A 20,989-nucleotide genomic window follows, 5' to 3' on the forward strand; every position below is an offset into this window, starting at 1 on the left:
ACCCATGTTTAATACATTAACAGTCAGATTTGACCATGAAAGATGATAAAACATCAGACAGGCTAAAACATGCAGATGTTTTGTCCCCTTAAAACAGGGGTTCCAAAAGTGGGGGTCGTGAGACACAAATGGGGGGTCGTGAGATGTCTTCCAGAATGTTTTTTATTTTTAAGTTATCTAAAATACTGCATTTGTCCCATTATAGTAAAAAATATTGTCAAAAATATTTGCTAACCTTGAAATAAAACCTTGAAAATAGAAAATGTGTTCTGATGCGTATGAGTTACCAAATATCTCTCGCAAATGGGAAACAGATTTGGGTACTAATTATATTGAAGGTGATTGGCAGATGGCTATAGACTCGGTCAGATCCACTTTCACATGTAACAAACTGAGGGAGACGCAGTACAAGATCCTTCATAGGCTACATATTACTCTGCACAAAATAAATAGTTCCCTTTCACCTTTATGCCTTAAGTGCCACTCTGAAAGGGATACATACTTCATTGTTTCTGGGAATGCAGATTAATCTCCAGATACTGGTTGTGTATTTCTAAGGTAATTAGTGTTTTTCTCCTGGGCCTTCCTTCCAAGGAAGTACACCTCCCCGCATTACACTTCAAACTTCTTGAGAAGCTCCTTTTAATTGCTCGGAAATGCATCCTGAACAACTGGATTAAAGACTCTCCGCCAAGTGTGACCCTCTGGTACAGAGAGATTTTTAGCGCCCTCCCTCATGAAAGATTAAATGCTGTCATAAAAGGAAATAATGAGCAGTTTCTAAGGGTTTGGTCACCATTCATAGACTATCTGCCTTTAGACCTAAAGAAAATACTTATGAGGGGAGGACACTTTTATGAGTGGAAGACCCCTCTTACAACCCCAATACTGGGACACACAACATGACATGACTTCTGACGACTGGTTACCCTATAAACTCACTTGTGGACTGGAAACAACATTTTTGTTGTTGTTGTTGTTTTCTTTTTGTGTCGATATTTGATTATTTATTTTAACATTCTATTTTTATCTACATATTTACTTTATTTAATTTATGTTTGTATTGTCATTGTTATTGTTATTATGTTACGTAGTCTATTTTCTACGGTTGTATTGGATGTACTGTATAGCGGCTTTGGGTGGGGGGTATTGTGCACAGTTTTGTGTATTGTAATCTTCTTTGTTTAAACTTAATAAAAAAGTTGTTCAAAAAATGTGATGAGTTTTCTGCCATTTTTTTTGTCAGATGACTACATGACAGTCATCTGGCACAAAGATACCTATATGACATTCTCATATAGGTTGGTTAATTTTCTGCAAACCAGCTAAATGAAGCCACATTAAAACACTTTGAGGGACACTGGGGGTCGCAAGTTTTTGGCACCTGTATTTTGGGGGTCAAGGGATGAATAGTTTGGGAACCCCCTCCTTAAAACATAAATATTAGCTGCTATTTTTCTTTTTTTAGTTGATTTAGCAATAATTCAAGACTGGTTTAGTTATATAAACTCTGCATCCATGCTCCAGGGCCTACTCTGGGTATACTAGCACTGGTTTGACAAACCTGTTATACCACATACACACAATCCAAACCTCGTAAAACAGCATGACAGCATCAAGCCAATGCTTCTGTTATTAAGGAAATTCTATGGAAGGCGTGCTAAGAAACTCACGTGTGTGTTCAGTCATACTTCTGAACTTGCAAAGTAAGTAGTTACCAAGGCCACTCCCACACCAGGAACAAGCTAACTATTTACTGACTGGTATGACTTACTTTATCCTCATTATTGGTTTATGACAGGTTTTTGCCCTTCTTTGTTGTCCTTGAGTGACACATTCAGGCCCTACCTTCTCTAGAAGCCTTTGTTTCTATTTGAATCTGACCCCTGACCTCTGAGGCAAACAAGACTTCTTTTACAGCCTCTTTTCTATGACAGCCCCAATCAATTTCTGCAAATGTATGCAGCCTCATGCACTCCTCACTCAGACATTGTGAGTATCACTGCTAAATGCTAAATCAAATAGTGAAGGATAACTATTCAGATCATGGAGAGATGGTGTCTTTGGGCATAATTTTCCATAATAAGAGATAAAGGGCAAGGTGCACCCTGATAGTTTTAAGTGCTAATTAAAGGCTAAGTCCATATTGTGAAAATGGCTTCTTACAATTGACCAATATATATAAGAAGAACAGTGAGCAGATTGTCAAATGTATTTATGATGATATTTTAAAGAATTGAGACCTGCATATTTAGATTTAGATTTAGGACAAAATATTATACCCTAGAGACTGTGACCTTAAGTTGACCCCGACCATAGGCCTCAGAGGGAAATCAAGATATTTTTGACTGAGGTGGCCCAACTTGGGCACTGACTTATGCTGAGGTGGTATGAAGTATAGCCAATCATGGTTTTACAAAGGGTGCCAAGCCATCCCATAAGCGATAATGTGTCTGCAGAGCCTGGGGCTGCAGTATCAGGACCGCAATTATGTGACCACTTCTATATAGGACCTATGTTTTGTTGTGACAGAGTCAGGGTTGGGGTTAGGGTTAGGTTGGGCCAAGCGCCAACCTCTGGCTGCAAGAGTTGAGGCCAGTCATCTGTGCCTCTCATTGGAAGACTCGTAATTTTAATATCTTCCATTATGAGAGGCACAGCTGACTTGACTGACAGGCGGGAACACTGTAGCTGTTGGCTAGGAGACTCAAAGCCCGCCTCTTTAGCTCACAGTAGCTCGACAGCAGTTAGGTTGAGTTCAGCAATTCCAATACGGCTCCCGCCGACGATTGGCTTTAAAACAGCACTTCAGAAACAGATGGGTGACGTCACGGATACTACGTCTATTATTTATACAGTCTATGGGTTGGAAACTAAAAACACACATAGACACTGAAATGTGGTCACTGGCAAGTGATTGGTGGTGCTGTTGCTAACAACAAGGGTCAGAATTGTGGTCCAAAAAATTTGGTCTTGAACCTGCAGCCTCATGATACTTATGCCACCCCTTTCCAGCCTTCTGTTTCATCCCTGTTTCCAGTGGTGGAGCCAGGGGTTGGCCAGGGGTCGCCATGGCCACCTCTAAAGATTGATTGGCCACCCCTGTGGACATCCTGAAATTCTTAAACATGATTGGCTATTTGCCATGTCAGAGGCATGACTTATATTCAAATCAGCTATTGTGTTTCAGCAAGCTGCAGAGACAGTAGTTTCTGTGGATTTGAATACTATTTTTGTTGATGCTTTGACTTTGGACAATCATCTTCATTTTGAGTCATTAATGAGATTTAAATGTTGACCTTCGTGGAGTTACATTTTTAATGTTAATGTTAGAAATCAACAAAAATGTAACATTTTTTAAATTATTTTATAAGAAGTTAAAGTAGATGTGATTATTGGATGTAGCCCTCCGGTTTGGGGTAAGCCCCTAATGTTTTCCATGCCTGGCCACCCCTTCAACAGTCAGTGCCCCAGTTTGGCCACCCAAGTCAAAACTATATGGCTCTGCCACTGCCTGTTTCACCTACCTTTACAAGCTGGAAATTAACATCACTGAGATGAGAGCAACATTACAAACAAAAAAAAACACATCATATTTAGCAAATAAATAATACAAATGAAAATTGTTTCGAAAGCAGTAGTTTAGGAGACTCTTTTTATCTTTTTGCCCATGAAGACACCCTAAGCCTCCTTTCCTATAGGTGTCACTGTAGTCGGCCATCCCCCCCCCTCCCCTTCCACTCTACTCCTTCTCCTCCTCCCATCCACCAAACCTCCGCGAAAGGGTGTGCATTTTGAAGGTTGTATGAAGCTAAACACCACAACACACAGAAGCAGTCCTCACTTGGCTTTGACAACCCGGGACAAGCCCTTTTTGAAGCCGGGGCGGAGCAGCACACCTCTGGGTCTTTCCTCATCCTCTCCCTCTGAGCGGAGAGACCCCTAACCAAGGTCTTGTCCTCCTGGGTACACGGTGGATATGCGGCACACACGGACAATCACACTTGAAAGTTGACTTTAGAGATATAGTAAACGGGCAAAAATGCAAAGTGGCAGCTCTGTGGCTTCTTCTCAAGGTCAGTATCTGAACACAGCCACTGCCGCCGCCTCACGGACGAGTGTCTCGGGCAGTGAGGAGGAAGACGAGGCGTGGACGTTGAGGGGATGCCGCTGCTGTGTCTCGCTTGCCTCCAGCATCAACAGTGACATCTTCAACGGACGGAGACACTGGTAGTCCCCGAACAGAAACTTGTGAAACACCACAACTAACACAAGTACTGAAGTTTCACGTGTACAGCTGTGTTGTTGAGTAGAGAAAGTCACTCCAGTGTTTTGACATTTCCTGCTTTCCTCCGGCCGTTGGGACCGTTTACCTGTGCGTCAAAAAAGGACCCTGAAGACGTCAACTGACATTATGGATGCTTGGTTCTGTGTCGAACCACTAAAGTCAGTAATAATGACCCAAAGTTTTAACTAACTTTGAGCTATACAACTTCCTTGAACTCGCTTTGCTGACTTTTTTCAACTCATTTCTTTCAAACAACATCAGAACACATTTGTTTTAACTCAGCAACATGCTTTCGAGGACAGGTTCGCACAGGAGTCTCCCGGAGAGGGGACTTCTTCTGCTGATGGTGTTGGTGTTTCTGGAGGGCTCTGTGCTTCCTCTCGGAGCTGCCAGTTCTCCGGATATCAGCCACCAGGAGAAAGTAGACAATCATAAAGCTGCCAACCAAGGACACATTAACCACACTAAAAAGGCTTTCCCCGTACTGGACCTCGACTACGCCCACATAAAGGTCCCATTCGAAGTCGCATTATGGGTGCTTCTCGCCTCTTTAATGAAATTAGGTGAGTATCATGTGAAAGTAGTTTCTATGTTGTGTTTAAGCTACCTGTAGCACGCAGCATTAACAGGAAATGCTAGCTCAGGGTTGGGATATGCAGCCTCTACTACAGGTGTAGTTAAAGGCACTATGAGGAGTTTTTCCCCAAGCTGAGAAACAGACTGAAACCAACACTGATGCCTCTTTATGACCTTCAAAAGCAAACAAAACCATACACAACAACACTGATACCTTCTCTGTTGTCCACAATGTGGCACCAAAATTGATATAAATAAAAAGTTCCTCACAGCAGTTTTAAGCAGGTATGCCCTAAAATAAATCAGCTGTTCTGATGCACTTTAACCACCATATGAAAACAAACAGTCATTTAAAAAAAAAAAATATATATATATATATAAATGTTTTTATTGAACTTTTCCAATATAGACACATAATAAAGCAAAAAATCAGAAATTGTCAAAAGGGAAGCTTACAGGCACTATGAGGAGTTTTTCCCCAAGCTGAGAAACAGACTGAAAACCAACACTGATGCCTCTTTATGACCTTCGAAAGCAAACAAAACCATACACAACAATACTGATACCTTCTCTGTTGTCATTTTTAAAGCCTTAAACCACTCAGAGGGGGTAGGTGTCAGACCACATGATTGACAATTGGCTTTAGAAACACCCTTTTTCAGCTGTTTTAATGGCAAATAATCACATTGAGTGATACATCTGGCTGTTTAAAGACAGCAGGGTGAGGTTTTTGTTGAAAACACTACTTTTGCTCGTACAGAACAAAAGATAAGAGGTATCACTTTGTCCACAATGGGGCACCAAAATTGATATAAATAAAAAGTTCCTCACAGCAGCTTTAAGCAGGTATACCCTAAAATAAATCAGCTGTTCTGATGCACTTTAACCACCATATGAAAACAAAGAGAGTCACTTTTAAAAAATTTATATAAATGTTTTTATTGAACTTTTCCAATATAGACACATAATAAAGCAAACAATCAGAAATTGTCAAAAGGGAAGCTTATGCACATATAAAAGAGATCACATCTCTAGACCAGGGGTTCCCAAAGTGTGGGTCGGGACCCCCTGACACAAATGAGGGGTCGTGAGATGTCTCCCAGAATGTTTTGTTGTTTTTTAATTATCTAAAAACAGTACATTTTTCACATAATGATAAATAATATTGACAAAAATAGTAGCTTAACTTGAAATAAAACCTTGAAAATAGAATATTTAATGAGTTATCTGCCTTTCTTTTTGCCAGATTACTCCTAAGTTTAGGGTTAGTGTACAATTAATTATCAAAAGTATCAGTAGCAGTTAACACATGGAAGGAAACACAGCCACATGCTCATATAGGTAGGCTAACTTTCTGCAGACCAGCTAAATGAAGTCACATTAATTCACTTTGAGGGACAGTGGGGGTCGTGAGTCTTTGGCACCAATACCAGTCACCCTGTGCTGAAAAGTTTGGGAACCCCAGCTCTAGTGGACAGTGTCCGTTTTACACTTCCTTATAGTGACAGTATTGAAAACATAAAAATACACAGAGCAATACAAACAATACAAAGACAACCTAACTAAACACACAAAAAAGAACAAGAAAAAAGAAAGGGGAAAAAAAAGTGCGGCACGGCTCACATAAAAAATTGAAAATTGCAACTAAAGCAATTTTGGAAAATAAATAAATCAGAGACAGCATCCAAGTATAGCAATCCTGCATAGTACATCATCAACACTCATGCCAAGGTACTTCTTGAAGGACTACTAAACTCTATAACAGATATTCCTAACTGTGATCTACCAAACCTTTCATCACAATGGCTGCTAGTCTAGGACCTATATAACATCCAATCACGTGTTGAATAGAGGCCTGAATGACATAAGAGTGTGACCACTAATCAGATTAGTAGAGATACTATCTAAGAAATCAACCTCAAACAAGTATGTCTTGAATCAAATTACAGGTACACATAAATAGCTTCTCAGACATGCAGTGAGTGACAGATAATACTAGACCACAAAGTCTACCTGCTGCCTTTTTACTGTTTACCTATTAAAGTCATTCCTGGTATGCTGATACTACAAGTTTGACCAGAATGCCTCATTTAATCATCAAGTCAGAGAGAAAATCTATCTTCCTGCTCATGCAGATTACTCATCAGATCAGTCAGCGTCATGCCGGGGTCTTCTGCTGGTGTTGTACTATCTGTTTGCTACAGTGATGACTAAGCAGCTTGATGCAGCAGTCTTTATTTTGGACAGAAGCTGTTATGTAGCAAGATGTCATCATCACAGGGGTAAATCCTGTCCTGCTCCACCATTACCTGCTACCAAAGATTTACAGCGTTCATATGAAGGATGTGACCAGCAAACCTAAGCAGAGCGAGATTGTGATTTTCTTGAGTTTGTCCCCTGAAACACTTTTGTAGAGCTCCTCAATTTCCTCAGTTGCTTTAGTGTTTACATTTTCCTCATCCTCTTTTTTGCTTCTCTTCACTCCTTGCGGCTCTCCTCTCCTTACTCTCCTTCCATCATCAGTCCCTCCCCGCTTTGTGCTTTCCACGGAAGACTGCAGACATCCTCCCCTGTTACATTTTATTAAGAGCCAGCAGCTTGTCAAGTTCCCTGCGACATCAGGGGGGCTGACTGAGCAGCAGCCTGTGGACAGGATAGGAGACCTCTTGACCATCTTGGCAAGAAGCCCAGTGTATCCTGGGAGAGGCCGGTTAAAGGGAGACCACCTGAGTCTGGTTGTCTTTCTGTTAGGATGCATCTCAAGGGCATGGTTTGAAAATGAGGGATGAGGATGTGTAGAGTTGGAGAAATGATGGAAGTGTAGCACACAGAAAAGAGGCAGAAATAAAGTGAGCTGACAGAAGCAGAAGCAGACAGTGGTGACCTTAAGCCCCTGATTATCCCCTGACTGCTGAAAATGGGTTGCGGATAATTCAATGTGTCTGCTGCTACGCTGCTCATCCTTGGACCGGCGTCTGATTCATGCTCACAGCCGGTCCTAATAGCTTACGAGCCTGAAAGAACATTCTCGGTCCATTTATCTCCCAAGCAACCCTGTCTCTGTGCTCTGGGCCTTTCTGCCCTTATTTTAAAAACAAGTACCTTTTCCTTGAATTAATGTTACCCAGCTCAAAAGCTTTTATTTGAACCAAAACTTAGGCAACATTATTTCACTGAAAATCGACTCTAAGTTGTGTAGTCCTTGTATTTATGAGACTTCTTTTACTTCGGCTCCTGTAATGGGGCGTGTCGACCGGTTACATTGAAACTAATATACACTTTTGACCTGTACACAGGGGTGGACAGTAACAAAGTACATTGACTTGAGTACATTTTTTAAGTATCTGTACTTTACTTGATTATTATTTTTTGGGGGGAACTTATTACTTTTATTCCACCACATTTGAAAGACAAATATCATACTTTTGACTCCAATACATTTCTATCAGTGCTCTACTTTCTCACTGCTTTTGCTTTGAAGTCAGCTTCTGAATTTTCTTTTATGAAATCAGATCCCAAACAAGCGGCAACCCTAAAAATATGAGTCCAATGCGGAAGTGCTAAAGACTGCAGTGCATCAAAGTTCTGCTCCGGAAGTACCGGAAACCACATACACACCAATTCAAAAAAGCCAATCTTTACAGCAGAAATAAACATGTTTACAGCCTGGTACAAAAGACGAGTGTAGTCAGGATAGCTCATTTCCATAACGCAGTAATTTCAAAGATATTAAAGGTGACATATCACGCTTTTTTCATCAATATATATTGGTCTAAGAGGTCCCCAAAACATGTCTTTAAAGTTTATGCTAAAAAAAACACTGAAATCAGATTTTGGTCTGCCTGAAAAACCCTCTTCTTCAGCCCTGTTCAGAACACTCTGTTTTCTCTCTGACCACGCCCCCTCAGGAAGTGGGTGTGGCCTCAGTTGTCAAGCACGTTGATCTAATGTTTACATGTTGGCTGAATATACACGGCTGCTCACAGACCCGCGTTACTTCAACCCTCTGAATCTGATCCTGACGGAGAGGCGCCTGCAGCAGGACCTTTCTGAAGGATTGGTCACGGATTTAGTGTTTCTTGTTGTTTTATTTATCAGTATGTTGACGTATATCTTGGTACACAGCTACGAACATGTAGCTATGTAGCTATGCTAACTAGCGCTAGCACTTATCCATGATAAATAAAAATCATCCACTAGATCTTCAAATCTGCAGACGTGGGGAATAAAACCGACCTTTGTGTTTATTAAGAAAGCCTACAACTAGCATGCCTCCAACCTAAGCTCCTTGTTAGCACACATGTGTGCAGGGAATGAAAAACGGAGGAGGGGTTGAGTTGTATTTTATACAGTCTATGGGCTGAACAAGCTCCGAGCTCTGACTCCGCAACAGACCGGATATTGTTTTACGTAACATAAACACGGAAGTCTGAAACGGCTCGTTTCACACACATTTACAGAAAGGTGGAGAAATCAAAACAGGGGCAGAATGGATTTTTTTCATTCTCAGGGGATTTGTAGACATGCCAGGGACACATATTTCAGGTAGAGAACCATTAAAAAGTCCATTTTGCATGATATGTCACCTTTAAGATTACGGGTCTTCCAATGAGAGGCACAGCTGACTTGATTGACAGGTGGGGACACTGTAGCTGTTGGCTAGGAGGCTCAAAGCCTGCCTCTTTACGTCACAATCACTTGACAGTGACGATTCAGAAACAGATTGTGACGTCACGGATACTACATCCATTATTTATTCAGTCTATGATCCCAAAGTGTAGCTGACAAAACTGCATCGCTAGCTGGAAGTCCTGGCTTGCTCGTGTCTCCCTGTGGCAACCAGAGCAATCATCCACTCCTAAGCTGTCAAAAACAACTTTATTGTGGTGTTCCTTTAGTGTCACAAAACCAAAAATTTAACAGATGATGCTTGATTCCATTCTAATAAACAATATACCAGACAGATACGGTAAAAAAAAAACTGTGCGACTCCAAACCAGTCTAGCTTTCACTGACTCCTCTCACTATCTATGTACCACACACAACACACATATACACAACTATACTAAGTCTAAATACATCTATCAGCAGCCATTAATAACCTGTAACATTACTTTGCCTCACACAAAGACTGCAAACTGTTCGTGCACTTGTGTTTGGTTTGTCTTAATGGTGTAGCCGTACCTCATTTGAGCGTAGAGCAAACGTTCTTCAGATCAGTCCGCTCATTTAGTCGTGGTGCTGATGATGTCTTTACCCGAAAACCACGAGAGCCATATTTTAAGCCCACGTTTGAGGTTTTTGAAACAAAGAGGGATTTGTAGTATTGTGAATCTCTGATCTGTTTACCACACAAACTTCATCACAGCCTACAAAACATCAGCATCTAACCTGAGAAAGCATGTGGAGGTCTGTAGCTAACACACTTGTTTTAACCCAAATGAACATTTGAAACTTGCCTGTGCCTGTAGTAACCTAGTTTATATCTCCTGATATACTTTTTAGATATGAAATGATGTTTTAGATAAACATAAGGTAGCAGAATGTACAGTTATGCATTCCTGACTGCACTCATGCTTTGTGAAAATACATTGTGAAATATTTTAAAAAGTACTTTGAATCCTTAAGTATTTTTAAAAGCAAGCACTCCAGAACTTTAACTCAAGTCATCATTTAACGGAACAACTTTCACTTGTATTGGAGTAATGTTTGACCTGGGGGATCTGTACTTTGACTTAAGTAATGAAGCTGGTACTTTGTCCACCACTGCATGTGCAACACTACTTTTGAAACTAAAAGGGTAGTACATAGTCATCATAAAGTGGTACAGTTTTTTGACCGCATGTTTAGAGGAAGGACGTGCTTAAAAAGATTATCAGAAATAAATAGCGCTATCTTCCCTTGAATCTAAACAACTTTGTCCTACATTCATTTTGCGGTTTGTGATATCTGAACAGACAATCATAAACACGACTTCAACAGCCTTTAAACAACAATGAGACCACTGTAGTATCGCTTTTAATCTTTATAGCTACATCAAACACCGCCCAACACTCTCTTTAAGACTGGCCTTCCTTTCTTTGTCATGTCAGAGTTGATAGTATTCCATATTGTACATGAGTGGGAGATGAGACAGACTTTCTGGTACTCAGTAGTTGTGGCTGTGAAGCCCGCCCCCTCTTAGGAGTCTCCTTGTAACATGTCTGACAAGTCCAGTTAGTCTACCCTCCCATTTATTATTCACAACTGGGAAAACAATTTGAAGAGATGGTGTGAGTTACCTTGGTGTGACACTACATGAAAGCCACTCATCATTACACACAGCGCTGTTGTTTAGGAGTAGGAAAGTGACCTAAATCTGCAAAACAGAGTCAAAGTGAAGTCAAAATGATCTGGGTTTTTTTTAAACGTGTTCTAATAAAGTCCTGTTCAAAAGACTGCATAAAAGCAAATTAAATTGCTAGTGTCAAGCTTTCTGGACACTTCAGATCCAAGTCAAATTGTCTTTGTAAAGCATATTTAAGAACAATAAATCTTGACCAAAGGGGTTTACAATCAAACATAAAAAACAGATATGATAGCCACTCATGAAGTAACATCATCTTATCATCAGGCCTAATTTAACACCAAGTGATTCATGTAGTAAACCACTGAGACTTCACATCCTGTGCTACACTCTGACAATGAAAAGTATCGGTTAAGTCTGAGCAATGCTACAACGAAGGCATGTGAGCCTTGCAGCAATTTAGTCACGACCATCTCCTCAGCAGTCCTCGGTTTTTATTACTTGGTGAGAATGTTTTGGCAGTGCAAATAAAGAAGTGAGCTAGTTGTTATTGCCATGCATGCTTTGTTTATTGTAACCAGGCCTTTGTGAATACAAAATGAAGCACAAAAGACTCTCTGTGTATGCGATTCCCACTACCTCTTTAAGCACCTCAAGTTATTAAAGTCAGTGGTAAATGCTGAATGGGTACACAGATGTTCAAGGAGGTTATTTTTCATTTGGTGTTCTTGCATTTTCTTTCTTTCTTTACTTTCACTCTAGATCTTGTATTTGTACTATACTACTATTTTTTTTTTAAGCCTATACTGTCAAAAGGAGGACAATTAAACCATCTATCTAGAAAGCAGGAAGGGAGACCACAGCGACACTCATTCATTTTGGGGTCATTTTGGGTTCAAGGCAGTCATGAGGTCTCTGAATGAAACACAGTCATGACTGGAAGTATTAGTGCGTATGAGGAAATCATGCACTGATAAAAAATCTGTCACTCTTTGTTATGTGGTGAGATATAGCACACATTCGTTGACACACCATGATTGGAACTATGAGAGTTCAACCATGTTATAGCTGGACAATATGTGAATATTAAGTAGCCCATGAAGTCCCAAAAATAAATATTTTTTATCTTGTGCGCAGAAGATCATTATAACCTCTCCAACTAGTTCAGATGTGTATTGTCAACATAAAGCCAACCGGAGGACACTAATTGAATCAGGTTTTACTTGATATTATAGCTGCTCTTGTAGACATGTAGACTGTTATCAGCAGAAATTCTCTGCTTCTCTTACTGAAAGACAACAGGCTCAGCTAGAGTCTTTTGGCTGACAGACATGCCCCCTAATCGAACACCACTCACTGATTGGACGCTGCAGTGGCTCGGACTTCTCTGAAACTTCACAGCACCTGAGTTTAACAACGGCGAGAGGACGGACCTTAAAACAGTCCCTGAGATCATAAACATACGTTGTTTTCTAAACAGTCGGTATGTGATGAGCTGAGACTAAAAAGCGTCTGATGTGAGTTTTGAACACAAAAATGTGAACATAAAAGCAAAATCATAAAATCAATTTAACAGAGGATTACTCCAGAGTTTTATAGGCCTATCTGTTTGTTTGTTTCAGATTCACTGCATAAAGTAATAGTCATGAAGGCCTAACATCGAAGATAGAATAGAAATATTCAAGCAATATCTTGTGCGCACAATTAAAAAAAAAATGTTTTGGGAGACTTCAGGTGCTCCATAGAATATACTGTCAGATGCTGTATGTACTTTTTGGAGTTTTAGTGCCAACCCCTTTTCTTCACTGTGATTCAAACCTAATAGTCCCGCTTTGACCTGTAATGACAGACACTAATCTGTGGCCTCCAATCAAGAGTCAAACTGCTCAGTCTAATTTGTAAGGCCCATTATGTCTTGATGAAGACAATTTCAAGAATGCTGCAATGTCTACCCGGATTGTTTGCAGAGTAAGTGGAGCCCTGCCCTTTCAATAAGGGATTACCTTATCTTTTGTAAACGCTAAACAACAGAGACGTTATCAGCATCACTGGGCTCACCCACAAACCACTTGTACAGTTATTCTTTAACAGTTTTTAGCCCACTTTGTACCTTTCTGCTGCATTCTTGAAGCGCAAACTTAAAGCATTGCTCCAGACTTATCATTATAATGATAATCTTTATTTCTAAAGCACTTTTCTAAGTTAGTGCTTCACAAAAAACAAAGAAATACACAGAAATAAACAAAGAAATATATATATATATAAATAGAATGAAATAAAGGAACTATAAAATACTAGAATGAATTTTTATTATACTACAAAAGTGTCTGGCTGCACTCCTACAAGACATATTACTCTCTGTGAGTCAGTTTTTGTGGAGTTCAAAGTTGCAGCATTCAGGAAAAGCCATTAAGAGTGACAGACCTTAGCATTGTCCTTATCTTTACAGCCTATGTGGGAAAGATTACAGGTACATCATAAAATATTACTCCCTTGGCAGAGCTTCAGTCAGTGTGTCACAAGCTATAGACATCTTATCTTTTATGGTGCATTATCTATTGTAAGGCGTACAGTGCTACTCATCTTATAAACAGTTGACCTTGCCTCACATTTTAATGGGATTATTCCGCACATATGTGGACACTGTGACCTCTGGTGGGCACAAGGAGAGCAGTGTTATCAAGACGTATGATATTGTACTTAATTTAGTAGGTAGATTGGAAACTGTTCATCTGACAAAGGTATCCGTGATGTTACCCATGTGTTTCTGAAGAGCTGTTTTGAAGCCAATGGTGGGTGGGAGCCATATTGGAAATGCTGAATTCAACCTAACATCTGTCGAGCTAGTGTGAGGTAAAGAGACGGGCTTTGAGCCTCCTAGCCAACAGCTACAGTGTTCCCGCCTGTCAATCAAGTCAGCTGTGCCTCTCAAAATGGGAAACTCATAATCTTAATATCTTTCGAAATTGCTGCATTATTAAAAAAAATGCACCCCCGTACAGTGTGTGCTAATCGTGAAATATGCTATCAAGACTACACTCATTTTTTTTCTCCAGGCTGTAAACGTGTTAATTTCCTTTCAAGATCAGCTTTTTTGAATGGGTGTGGATGTGTTGTCTGGTACTTCCGGAGCCAGCCTCTAGTGGACACTCGAGGAACTGCAGTTTTTAACACTTCCGCATTGGCTTCAATTCTCACGGCCGGTGTGTGCCATTCAAGAAATGACCTATCCAGACCACACTTGTTTTTTGTACCAGGCTGTACACATGTTTATTTCTGCTGTAAGTATCGCCTTTTTTGAATTTGTATGTACGTCTGGAGCCAACCTCTAGTGGACACTCGCAGAACTGCAGTTTTAAACACTTCCGCATCGGCTTCAATTCTCACGGCTGGAGGTTGCTGCTTTGTTCAAATACGATGCTGTGGTTCCATTGCATTTAAATCTAACCTTTAAGGGAACCAGTAACCCTGTAGTACTTCTATACAGATATAGCATCAGGGATCTCACAGACGTGAACCAGCAGCATTGCATTATTAATAATTTTACCCCACAGTCTTGCACAAGCAGCAACGACTTGTATCATACACTCAAATGATGACTCAGGCTTGTCTTTATGTAGCAATGTTGTCAGGAATAAGCCTTGCATCATTTTAAAGCAAGTGACCTTCCTGTGACCATCAGTATGTCTTGTTATTGGAAACCTTGTTAGCCCGTTTGAAATCATTGATTTATAGCAGGGGGAAACAAATTACTGCATCATCAATCACCTTCTTTTCCACTTTTTGAATGTTTTCCCTCCTCTCTGCCGGCTTAAACCAGCAGAGTTGGTGCCAGTGGTGGGCAATTAGTCACCTGGCAACAGGACACAGCTCTTGATCGTGTGGAACAAGTCGCAGGCTGTGCTGACACTCAGTGCACACTCAAAGAGACGTTACCCTTTGCTGGTTTTTAATAACCTTGCTGCATTTAGGCTCTCGGGAGGAAGTGCAGCAAGGACACAGCGGCTGTCTTTATTGACAAGCAGCCAGGATGAGAGGCCTTATCTCACAGTTCAAGAATCCTTCTTCATGATAGAGGACATGATGTTTTAACTCATTCAGCACACTACAGTTATCTCTGACATGCAAACGTCTTGACAACACTCCTACTTGTGTGCCATGAGTTATTCTTTGAACTTCCTCAACCTACTTTTCCTTATCTTATCAACCATGGTTAGACTCTTCACTTGATGAGCACTGAGGCCATAATTGGAGTCATGCAGGAGAGATTGAAGAATGTGTGAACTGTCACCACTTAGCTGTTTCAGGCTCTGCTGAGCCCCTTTGTCCTCAGGTCTCAAACCTGCTGAGAGTTTTTTACAGTATTGATGCAGAAATTAGCTTTTGTTTCATTCTCTTCCTGATTCTTCAGCATGCACAGTCTTCACTTGTCCCTCCTGGTCACCCATGAATGATAATGGGTCATTTAGTGAGTCATTATTGCATCCAGTGTTTAGTTTGCCACTGCTTGAGGCTCCAGCAGTAATGCGTTTTTGGTCCATTCAGTCGTGACCTTTTCCTGAAGAGCTACTCGCCTGACGCTCTTGTTATTGAAGATGTTTTTCATAGATGAGTGTCTTTGCAGAGCTTTGTCATTCCAACACTTTAGGTATGTTCTGTCCAGGAGTATTAAAAAGCATTCTAGTGAGTAATGAGGGCGCACCAATACATTAATATGGATGCACATGTTGAATAAATGATGGATGAATCATTCAGTGTCATCAAAACAAAGTCTAGACCGCAATCGAGATTGCAATCTTAATTTTTGCACATCTGGTTTTTTTCTCAGAGGTGTAAACCATCTAATTTTTTCCTTGAAATGTCTTAAAGATTTAAGTGATAAGATTCTCAAATAATATTTTATTATTATTATACTTTTTTTAATGTGTTGGGCCTTTGACATCTTCTCAAAGGATTGCATGTCCCTGAATTGATCCTAAATCAACTTGTACTGTGCCAGGCGAACAAGCAGAAACCTCCAGCAGAACCAGACTCACGTTAGACAGCCATCTGCCTCGACCCAGTTGGGGTTGGAAAGAGGGATAGAGGGAGATGAAGAGAGAGAGAGATAATAGTGGTGAGATGGATAGTAGTAGTTGTAGCAGCTGGAGTTTGGCATGTCCATAGCAGCAGGCCGTCTAAGGCAGCGACTCAGAGGAACCTATGAGACAAGGGAGCTTGGGTATCCCTTTTCGACCAATGCAAACCTGGTTCTGGTTCTGGGCTGGTGTTCTCGCTGGTTTGGAACTGGTTCACCTTGCGAACCAACTCGGCTCCAGATTGTTTTTCCACCCGCTCGAGCCCGTGGAAGAGCCATGTCATGATGTCACTTCTACGTGACCACTTTTTCCAGCTGCGCTAGTGCAAACTCTCCCTCACAATAACAACGATGGCGGACAACATAGCATGCTTGCCGGTGTTGCTCCAGCCTTTTTTTAATAACATGAGGTCCCAAAGAGAACTTGTCCAGCTTCGTCTTTGTTATTTTTTCACAGCAGGAAAATGGCGGAAAATAATTTTTAAAAATCTTTTTGGTCACGGCAACCCCACCCCTCACCCCTGATGTTCACGGTTCGGGATTTGGGGTTCTAGACCAGCAAAAATGGGTGGTTCTCTCGCAGTCAAAACACAAAAAACTTGTTCTCAATCGAGCACCAGCTCCGAACTGGCCCTGAAACTGCCTCGGTGGAATAGGGACTCCAGAAAGGTCTATGGTTAGTAACTTCAATGGGACAGGGACAGTTAAAGTAACTGAAATGAAGCCCGGACTAATGTGCAGGTTAGCTGACCCAATCTCCTGTTTTCATTTATGGGATTATGCCATCTACAGCAGGGACTCAGAGGAACCTACGAGACAAGGGAGCTCAGGGACTCCAGAAAGGTCTATGGTTAGTAACTTTAATGGGACATGGAGAGTTAAAGTAAGAGAAACCTGAACTCATAGATGAAGCCCGGGCACCGCCACGCCGACCAGAGCAACCCGGCAGACCGTTGTGCAGGTGAGCTGACCCAGTCTCCTTGCCAGCCTGTAACACCCCTCCAGTGTGTGAGTTGCCCAGTATTATTCCTTCTAGTACGTGACAGATAGACAGACATAGACAGACATTGCTGTGAACCTTTATTTATTGTAAGTAAAGTATTCAAAATTATATGAAGCTGAAATATAAATGAATCAGTAATTAATTTACATCAACTGCTCCAAATTAATTCAACTAAAGTGTTTGTTTTTTGACAAAACCTACAGACCCCCTCATTGTTAGGTCTCATGCTGTGGCAGCTTTAATATGTTGATATTTATTGAAGTCCTTCTGTCTTTTTCACCGCTTGATTAAGTTTGAAATGTCAGCTCATTGTGGCCTTTTTATGGATCATGAATTATAGAGTGGAAGCTGTGGGCCAAAAGCCCCCTTTGCTCAGGTTCATTACTTAATGTCACACGGAAGAAGACTTAACCCAAGGGATCATGGGAGTCCTTGACTTCTAATAATAACCCTACGTGATTTCCACATGTCGTCCTCTGGATTCAGTTTTAGAACTTTCATTTTTAGGAGAGCTTTGAAGCTCTGCCATGAGTATAAGAAGAACATGCATGTGACCAGAAAGTCTCCGAATCGCTCGCAGCAACACAGCAACGAGAGATAAAGTTTGTTGAAGTTGGCCTCTTCTTCTTCTGGGTACAATATTTGGTTGAATCAATTTGTGAAACCCCATCCAGCTCTCAGAGTCCTCCCTGTGGGCAGTGCTTTGTATGAACATGTGTTTTGAGTCCCATTGCTCATTTCAATTTGATTATAAAGAGCGTTCCATTCTCTGTGATTTTCCATGCACATGCTTCAGGCATGGGACTCGGCTCTCAGATAATATGAGTACGTTTTTTCCGCCTTTTCTGACTTCCTTGGTTTCTCCTGGCTGTATAGCTCTGCAGCCATTCAGCCAGATATCATATATACCCGTGATGTTTACTCAGAAATGTCAAACACAAGACCCCTTGAGGTCTGTTAAAGTAAATAATGTTTGTATGCAGACCTCGTTTCAGGAATCTCAGAACATCTTGTTGTACGCACTGCCAACTGCAGCCCTCCTCCAGCTTGTAACTGGTTAGGCATGTTGGTCTTAAATTAAAGATAATGCTTAATGAAGGATATTTTATGTCCAGACATGAGGCATTGATGTTGCATGGTGGTTCTGTGGTTAGCTCTGCTGCCTCAGAACAAGAAGGATCCTAGTTGGAATCTGGACTTAACTGGAGCTGATGTGGAGTTTGCATGTTCCCCTTGTGCATGCATGGGTTCTCTCTGGCCTCCCACAATCCAAAGGCCTGCATGTTACACTCTAAATTGCCCGTAGGTGTGAGTGTATGCGTGACTTGTAGTAGCCCAGTGACAGAATGGCAACCTGTCTCTGCCTCTCGGCTAATGACAGCTCAGCTAGGACTACCCCCCTCCTCGTAAACTAGTTTGCTGACCCATATCTTATACTTAATCTTATTGAGTTATTTTGTTATTAGGAACATTTAATGTAAAAAACAATGCTCTGGGTTTGTTAGACTGATGTCATCGCAGTTTTTGTCTTGCAAGGAGTCGCAAAACGGATTGGGCTCTAATACTTCTTACACATTTGAATAAAGCAGGTTGGGGCGCCATTGGCCTAGCGGTCTAAAGACCAAATTCCACCAGATCTGTCTCCGATCCGTCTCGGCACTGGATCTGTTAGATTTCTATTCTAGTCAATCTGTTAACCCCCACTGGATCCGCTCCGTTGGGTTCCGGCTGCGTCTCTGGTCCAGCAGGTCGGAGGACAACGGATCAGATAAACAAGACTTCTATTTTTGCCGGACGCCGGAGCACGACGCATCAATTCAGCATAGAGCAGATGGAGCAGGACAGGTAGTCAGGCACCAAAACAAAATTAAAACTTCTGGTTAATTTTCAGAATAAAACACTCTGTGTTATCAACAGATCATTTTTAACTTAACTATGACAACAAAATGTCATTCAGAGCGGAGGCAGGCCTGGAGTCATCAAGTCAGAGGTTTTCAGAGGACCATAAAGACAACATGGCAGAAGAGAGGAGGAGGAGAATCCTTGATTCAGGAATTGCAGCGGGAAAACTCAAGATATCCGTTCTGAAAACGCAACCGGTGGGTTTTGACAGTCGAGAGAGCACAGAGCCGGACTGCAGCAGATTGGAGATAGACAGGACACGGATCTGGTAGAAGTCCTGTGTAAGCGTGCGCCCCATATACAGAGGCTATAGTCTGCGTCGCAGAGGTTGCAGGTTCAATTCCAGCCTCGAACATTCACTGCATTTCCTCCCCCACTCTCTGCTCCCCATATTTCCTGTCTCTCTTCAGCTGTCCTATCAAATAAAAATACCCAAAAATATAACTTGAGTAATAAAGCAGGTTGACAGAAAATCTAACAAACCCCTTTATTTAACAGCAGCTGTTTATTTAAAACACTACCACAGGCTCTCTAAGCTTTTTAACGTGGCAGCAGTCAGCTGACTCCAAGCTGTGAGCATGAATTGAGGGTCCTATCTTACCTTCATTATTAAAACCTTTACTGATGAAGACCTATGCTTTCCTGTGAAGAGGGCATTGTGCTTCGGACAGCCTCAGACCTAGCTGTGGAATTTACATCCTGCTCGCCACATAAACTTTCCGGGGGAGTCGAATAAGGTTTCCGTTCAACTCCGCTTCCAGCACTTATCACAGAATATCTTTGTCAGCCCACCGAGCCTCCTTGGAGTTGTGGGTGTTGCCTGTTTTCTAATAAAGTGCTTTGGAAGGGAAGAGCACTCAGCCTCTGACATCTCATTGTGGGAAAATTAGGTCTCCGCAGACCATTAAAAATGAAGGCTTCTTCACTGTCTTCCCTCAGAGCATGCAGCTGTGTAATCCACAGACATGCACTTGTTGAGCTTGTGCTGAGACACTAATACTGTTGTCTTTACCCCTCCTCCTCCCCTCCCTCCTTCCTCAGATGTCTTGTTTCCCCACAGAGAGTTTTAGATACTAATTCTTCTCATGCTGTGACCACCACGTCAAAAAGTAAACTGAAGGTCACACATCATTTGAGGTTAATTCAATAATTTCATTCGCTTGCAGTCATAATTCTTATTCCCTACTGAGCATTTGTGCAACATCTGCCTCTTACACAGCAAACTGTAAATGTGAATATTAATCATCATAGCTGTTCCAAACAGGACCCGGCCTGAGCTGCTCACCTTGCCGGTCCATTCTTCGCTCATGAGGAAACACACCCCTGTGGCTAATGTGCCAGATGGTCCCTGGACTGCACCACCATCCTCTCTCTTATTGTCCACATTTTCTTATTGGTATTTTAAAACGGCCTGCTCTGGGTGCTTTAATTCAAGCCTCTCTGACAGAACCATGGGTTATTATTCTGTGTGAATGAGTCTTACAATTGGAGACTGAAATTACAGGGGGTGGGAGGACTTCATGATTTGATGTATTAGCAGCAGCTCGGGGCCGATATGAAAAACAACTTGTTGACATGGCTCAATTAACCTGTCAATCCCTCTGTGTCAGTCTAATATAAACACCCACACAAACTACAAACTCAGAGTCTTACTGCGCTATTGAAAGGAGCATTCATTCCCTGTGAGGCGTGCAATGTAAACTTTGGTACTTTTATCACTTTGTCATCATGCTTTATGCTAATGTTTCTCTTTAAACCTGCAGAGCTGAGTCTACTGAAGAGATAATACAGCCAGGTTTGCTCACAATGATAATTCAATTCCTATTATAAAAGTCTTCCCCTATGAGAGGATTCAGG

General features: G+C 41.4%; 1 protein-coding gene across 2 annotated transcripts in view; it reads left to right on the plus strand.

Annotated features, from left to right (window-relative positions):
- Positions 1-3,726: 3,726 nt before the first annotated feature.
- slc9a1a (solute carrier family 9 member A1a) overlaps positions 3,727-20,989 on the plus strand; it is a 48,173-nt gene continuing 30,910 nt past the window's right edge. The window contains exon 1 of one of the 2 annotated variants that reach the window (XM_034697701.1): positions 3,727-4,851. In XM_034697701.1, coding sequence (XP_034553592.1) covers positions 4,575-4,851 — 277 coding nt within the window. In that variant the 5' untranslated portion in view covers positions 3,727-4,574. The remainder of the gene's footprint in view (positions 4,852-20,989) is intronic. The other variant, XM_034697700.1, reaches the window with a different exon arrangement.

Source organism: Notolabrus celidotus, chromosome 12, assembly GCF_009762535.1.
Source record: "Notolabrus celidotus isolate fNotCel1 chromosome 12, fNotCel1.pri, whole genome shotgun sequence".
Classification (NCBI taxonomy): domain Eukaryota; kingdom Metazoa; phylum Chordata; class Actinopteri; order Labriformes; family Labridae; genus Notolabrus; species Notolabrus celidotus.